The 6,213-nt window shown below is 39.9% G+C and overlaps 1 protein-coding gene across 1 annotated transcript; it reads right to left on the reverse strand.

Moving 5' to 3' along the window:
* Positions 1-634: 634 nt before the first annotated feature.
* LOC124059488 (heat shock protein beta-7-like) lies at positions 635-4,903 on the reverse strand. Its single transcript, XM_046389514.1, has 3 exons — positions 4,405-4,903; positions 2,112-2,272; positions 635-875 (listed from the first exon to the last, which is right to left on the reverse strand). Exons 1-3 carry the CDS (start codon positions 4,646-4,648, stop codon positions 684-686), a joined length of 597 nt encoding a protein of 198 aa, XP_046245470.1. The 5' UTR covers positions 4,649-4,903; the 3' UTR covers positions 635-683.
* Between the last annotated feature and the right edge of the window lie 1,310 nt (positions 4,904-6,213).

The raw sequence follows: 6,213 nt of genomic DNA on the forward strand, positions 1-6,213 counted from the left end.
AAACCCTCACGTCAGTTCAATTATCTGAAATGGCTCGGGACAAGTGTTGGTTGTCTTCAGAGCAAATATTCACTCATTTATTCCTGAGGAGAAACACTGTCAGCTCATATCTTCTGATATACTTTGTCAGCGTTTGAGGTAAACAGAAGATGTTTCAGACAAACAAATTCAACCAGAATGTAGTGCTGGACCACATGGAGTGATTACAAATGTGACCCTTTAGCTCCTAACAGCAGGAAAACGCTTACATTAAACAAACAGAAATCACAATTTAGGTCCATTTTTTTTGTATAAACATGTTTATTGCATGTTTTAAAAAAGTATAGCTGTAAGTATAAATTTAGAGACAAAGTTGATGACTTGCAGTTGTGCAACTTTTAACATACACTATGAATTTAGGACAAGGACAAGCATGAAGAGTACATTTATTGCATTGTCAAGATTTCTAAACTGAGTTCAGGCTGCTTAGCTAAGTCAAACATGCACTTCCAGTTGGTCTCCAGAGTTTGTGTGCAATATGTCTTGGCAAAAAATGAAATCCACTGTGTGCAGGATTTGAAAATGTCTGACCTGGGTACCATTAAAAGAGGCACAGACTTAATTCACTGACAATATTAAAATTAAATGATGATATTAAAATAGTGGTAGGTGAGATTCCAGGAGAAGCACTGTGAAGCCAGAGGTCAAAGGTGAGCTTCGCTGCAGTAGGTGGGGACACCCAGTGGCTCCAGCACACCTGGCGTTGTGGTCCGGCGAACACTCACCACCACGGTACCATCAGGGTTAAAGGTCCCACTGACTGACAGTGGGTCCATGTCCTCTGGGAACAGGGACTTATGGGTAAATGTGTCACTCACACTTCCATCGTCAAGTACCTGAAGGACAAAGACAGAATGTTAGAAAAAACATTGATCTGTGGAAGGAGGGAAAAGCTGCTGGAAATGGTTAAACAGAGGAGGGAAAAGGTGATGAAAAGAAAGGTCATTGAGCACCAGGGGACGAGAAGAGCAACAGGGCCAAGAAAGGCGCGAGGGCGAGAAAAGAGGGTGAGAACCAGTGAAAGAGAGAGATGGAGAGGTCAGTGCTGCTCATCTGGTGGAGCGAGAGAGGAAATAACAGGGAGGAGAGAGGAAATGAACTCTGACTAGTTGTCTCTGAAGACATTTTTCGTTGTTACGGTCCTTTAATGCGAGTTGAACGGCTGTGGATTTTTGCCAATTTGTCCGCTGACCCCTATTCAAATGATCTTCCTCCTCCACAACGGAGGCTCTCGCTCCTTCCTCTTCCACTCTCTCACCTTTTAAACATGATTAACGTCAAACTGTGAGGGAGAGAGAAAGCAGCACAGGCAGCGTCTGCAAATCAACTGCCAGAACACGTCTGATATCACGAACAAGATGCAGTTTGTTTGATTATAGATTTATTAAAGTACAAATCAGTCATTGTTCATTGAGAAGACTCTAATTATGCCTCATTATCTGCAGTGGTAGGTAGTGCTGCTGCCTCTCCAATGTATGTTATCGTGTCTTTTAATTTTATATTTCAGTTCCAGTGTATTCTTACAGTGTGCATTCTATAGATACTCTATAAACTATTTCTTTTTATATTTATAGAGTATGCAAAGGTGTTTGTTCAGTTATTTTCTGTTGACAAACAAGTTCAATGACTAATCACTTCGACACCAGCAGCTGTTGTTTCATTTGTATTATTTGCATCAGCAGCAGTAATTGTATTAGAATAATGGCTTTAAGCAGATTTGTTTAATGATTCACTTGCTGGTCTGAATATTATTCTAAGGTTTTAGACTGATTATCTGGATTTATTTTACATAAAATGGTTAGAATTTAAATATAAGCGCTCTTAATGCTGCAGATAAGACCCAAAATGCAACTGGCTGTCCTCATAACTGTGTCAAATTACAGACATGAGTGTATTCCTTCTTACGTCTGATTCATTCCCACAGTCATAAAACAACTGGGGTTTTTCTATAGCGGATATGAGTGTGAAAATACACTTGAATCATGCTCACATATGCTCTGCTAATCCTTACTCATGCCATCAGAAGTATAAAAACACACCTCTGCTAATTTATACTTTACACACACACACACCTTCTGGGCGTGAATGACAACGTGGTGGTTGTAGGCTATCACCACAATGTCATGTGGCTCAAACTGGCTGACATCAGCTGACATGTAGTAGCTGTCTCCCAGATGTCGCACCCCACCGCCTGTACTGCTCTGCCGGTTTGTCACAGCGCCGCCTACAGGAGCTGTAGAGATACAACACAGCAGGTCCTTTTAGAACAGCATCTGGAGGTCTGAGAGTGGATGGTTGGTTATTCAACTCATACGTACAGAAATATTTATAAATAAGGACAGAATTAATGCAATATTATGGCAATATCAATGAGAATGTTGGTTATACAGAAATGTATGAATGAAAAGCAGGAGAAAAGGGACAGCTCCATATGAAAATGTTTACTTTGCATATATTTTTAGAAGTAGGTAAACCGAGTAAACCATGTATTTTTTAAATTTTTGGAATACATTTCCACAGTACGTACGTATGCTATAATTTAAAGTTTTTAGGTAAAATTGCCCTTTGAATAAATTGTGTTAAATACATAAATGAATCAAGAGAAAGTAAAATATCTTAACTGTAGAAGGTTTGATCCCTTAAAAACAATTTGTTTGTATTTCATGCTGACACTTTTCAAAATGTCACCTTTTCTGCAGCTGTTCCGAGTTCCCGCCCCTTCACATACTTCCAGCCACCCAGGCTCCTTAGCGCCTATTCCCTATTGGCTGTGTCTTTCTGTGAGGAACGTGTGAATTGGGGAAAATGCCATTATGAACTTAAATTTTTTTTTTTTTACCCAATTCATTAATGTAATTATCGATTTCAATCTCTTAATTATTGATTTACCATTGAACAATTTGAGGCTCCATGTACTCAAGTCTTAGTGCTCCATTGTTTGTTTGTATTTCAGATTAAAACACAAAGGCCATTAAGGCCATGAGAGACTGAAGTGTATGTTTTAGCTATAGTTTACTGTGCCAGTGTAGAAAGAGAAAATCTCTACCAAATAATTTCATTGATTTGACATTTGAGTACTGAATTATTCCAAAGTGGGTCAACACCATCAAATTTTAAGTCCATTTATTGATTATGCTTTAATCTGCCTTTGGCGTCACAGCAGTAATAAAACTTTATTTAATTGCTGGTGTTACAGCTTTGTGTGGCAGCAGAACTGCTTTAACACTTCATATTAAGTCTTTGGACGGTCCGGGGTTTTATAATAGCACTTCACCTTTTTATTTTATTTTTTCACCTTGTTATTAGCTCTTTGTGGCCCAGTAGACGATGTCTGGAGCCGTACAGAGCACTGAAGCTCATGTCTCTGGCTCATTGCTTTCTCTGAGCCACAGGTCTTTTTCTTCTCTATGGTGTTTCTCTTTAAATCAAGCCACCACTGTAAAGTGAAATACTAATGCTTGTTTCCTGCTGTTGGAGAAAATGAATGAAAAGGGCTCTACTTTGTGGTTCAAAAAATGCCACCAAGCTGTCCATGAGCAAGGCACTAGTGCGTGATGAGTTAGAAAAAACATTTTTTCACATCAAAATGACAAAAAAAATTACTTGTGATCAGTAATGTGTCCTTGTTAACTGTTAGACACAGAACACCAACTGTTGCCTTTGTCCACATGACAAGTGTTGCTCATGAGTAAGAGCCATACTTGAGCTTTTCTAAAGAGTGTGATCTTTCAGTTTGAGAGAATAACATTGATTTCACATTCATATATTGTATAGAACCCTGCATGTGCTGAGATGTACTCTGCTTTTGCTCAATTTCAAATACATTATTTTCACAGATTTCCTGAACTTTAGCCCTTCCCCTCTCACTCAAGCTGCTTCTGTGCGATCCTGAAATGCCTTCTCTAAGATTTCTAGTCTAATCTCAGATTTTTGTGCAGCAAATCTGTCAAAATTCCCCAACCAATAAGGAACACTCTAAAAGGCAAAGCAAAGACACTCATAAATTGAAAGACTACACTCTTGGATAAAGATAGGAAAAATTCCCAGAGATGTTCTTGAAAGAGTTTTGAGGATGGGATCTTTTCTTAGTCTTTCCAAAACCAAAGTCACCATTTTAAAGCAACACATGGCACTGTCAGTAGCTTGCATGTGATTAAATGGCTAGCTATGCATCAGAAAATCAACCAATAACGGTTGTGAATTTATTATGCCTAACTTTCCCAAAATAAAGACCCAAACTACTACAAATTTTGAGTGGTAAATCCACTAACATTATCACACCCCAATATGCATTTGCAGAAAGTCTGACAGGCATAGCAACAATAGCTGCCGGGGATGGGCTTAGCGATCAGTCAGTTCTCTTACCACTGTGTCCATATGAAGATCTGCTGTGCCTGCTGAAGGGAGACAAACAGCTGGAGCCACCAGGGCCCTCTTCTCCAAACAGGCTGGAACTATCAGCTGAATCAAGAAAAGGCTCAAAAAGGGGATCCAGGGAATCAGACGATCCACCCAGTGAGCCCTCTGACCGATAGGAACTGCAGGTGCTGTAACATGATGATGAGCGGTAGGATGAGGATCTGCGGCTGGAAGATGTCAGCGATGCCATAGCAGAGGATATGCAGTAGGTTTTCACACCGGTACACACACTTGGAAAACACACTCCCACTCTCAATATGCCTCAGCCTCACAAAACAAGACCTTTTCTCAGATGTGATTTCTGTTCCTCCTCAGAATAAATACTGACAAAATTCAGCCAAAGAAGTGGTTTCACTCATTGTCCAGGGCTCTTTGTTGTGGGATTTTATAAAGCTCTGGTGCATTGTGGGTAAGTAGAGCAAAGCATTGGCTCTATAGTGTTCTTCCCTTAGCCATAAATGGCAGTTTGTCCAACCACTGGTGCCAAGAATGTAACGGACATACTGATAAGCAGTGGAGACCCTCTTCTTATTCAGACGCACACACACACACACACACACACACACACAGCAGTGATAAGGCTGAAGGGGGCCTCTTCTAACATGCGGTCAGAAATAGAAGAGTGATGAGTGGTCAGGTCGTACGTTAAACTGACCGAGCACGCACTATGAACACTTCATCAAAAATGCAAGAGAAAATTGGCCATTTAAGTTTTGCTTACCTGCTAATGGAATAACAGATATACTCTAAAGTTCAAACCTCAAATGGAGAGTGCTTCCTGACAGAACAGATTCAAGGCCAAAATCATAAAATGTGCAAAATGTTTCTTAGTCTGACAAAAGCCAAAGCATATACAGCACCGACTGACCTCTACGTTCTCTCTTTAAAAGCTTTAATTGAAGTGACATTTTCCTATTGACAACATAGTTCTCAGTACTGCATATCAACAATGACATTCAAGACTGTTATATTACTGCTTTTAAGGTGTGTGTGTGTGTGTATTTGTGTTTGTCTGTGTTCCATTTGAGGATGTGAAAAATTACATTCAGCAGCATCTCATTTTGCTCTTCAATATAATGTAGCCTCAGTCATAGCAGGGACAGTTGTCATGTGAGTTATAAAGCTGAGACAATCCCGTTAATACAAGCAGCATACATCAACAGTTCCACAATCGACAGTCCCAATATGTGCTATCAGGCAAAATACTTGTATCTGTGCTTGTGAAAAATATTACGCATTAATAAATCTTCTACAGCGTATTTTAAAACAGGCTTTTCAAAATACAGTTTAAAAAAATCACAGAATAAGCATAGAAAATAGACAACTTTTTAAAATGTGGAGACCTCAGCTGTCTCCTTCAACTCCTCACAGTCTGCAGTCGAGGAGGCCATCTATTCAGCTCTCCCGCCAGAGGTCTGGTGTCTCCACTGGGAATAGTTTTAGTCTCTGGGTGGCAAACTGTGGTCTCCAGGGTCCAGAACACAGTATTCCTCTTCACCCGTAACAGATGGTGTGTCTTCATGAGGTGCATCGTGGCTGAACTCAAAAGGATTGAAATGATGTGAATGAGGTAAAAGCAGATGAGCCACAGAACTGATGAGACAAGAAAAAACATCAAAGAAATTCCATTTAGCGTTTTTAATAATCAGTTAACCACTGTCAAATCACCTGTGATCCTCCAAAACTCTCTTTGAGCACCATGGTCCAAAACCAGCAAATGCCGTGTCTTACATTTATTTAATGCTAAGTGAGAGT

Source organism: Scatophagus argus, chromosome 5, assembly GCF_020382885.2.
Source record: "Scatophagus argus isolate fScaArg1 chromosome 5, fScaArg1.pri, whole genome shotgun sequence".
NCBI lineage: Eukaryota > Metazoa > Chordata > Actinopteri > Scatophagidae > Scatophagus > Scatophagus argus.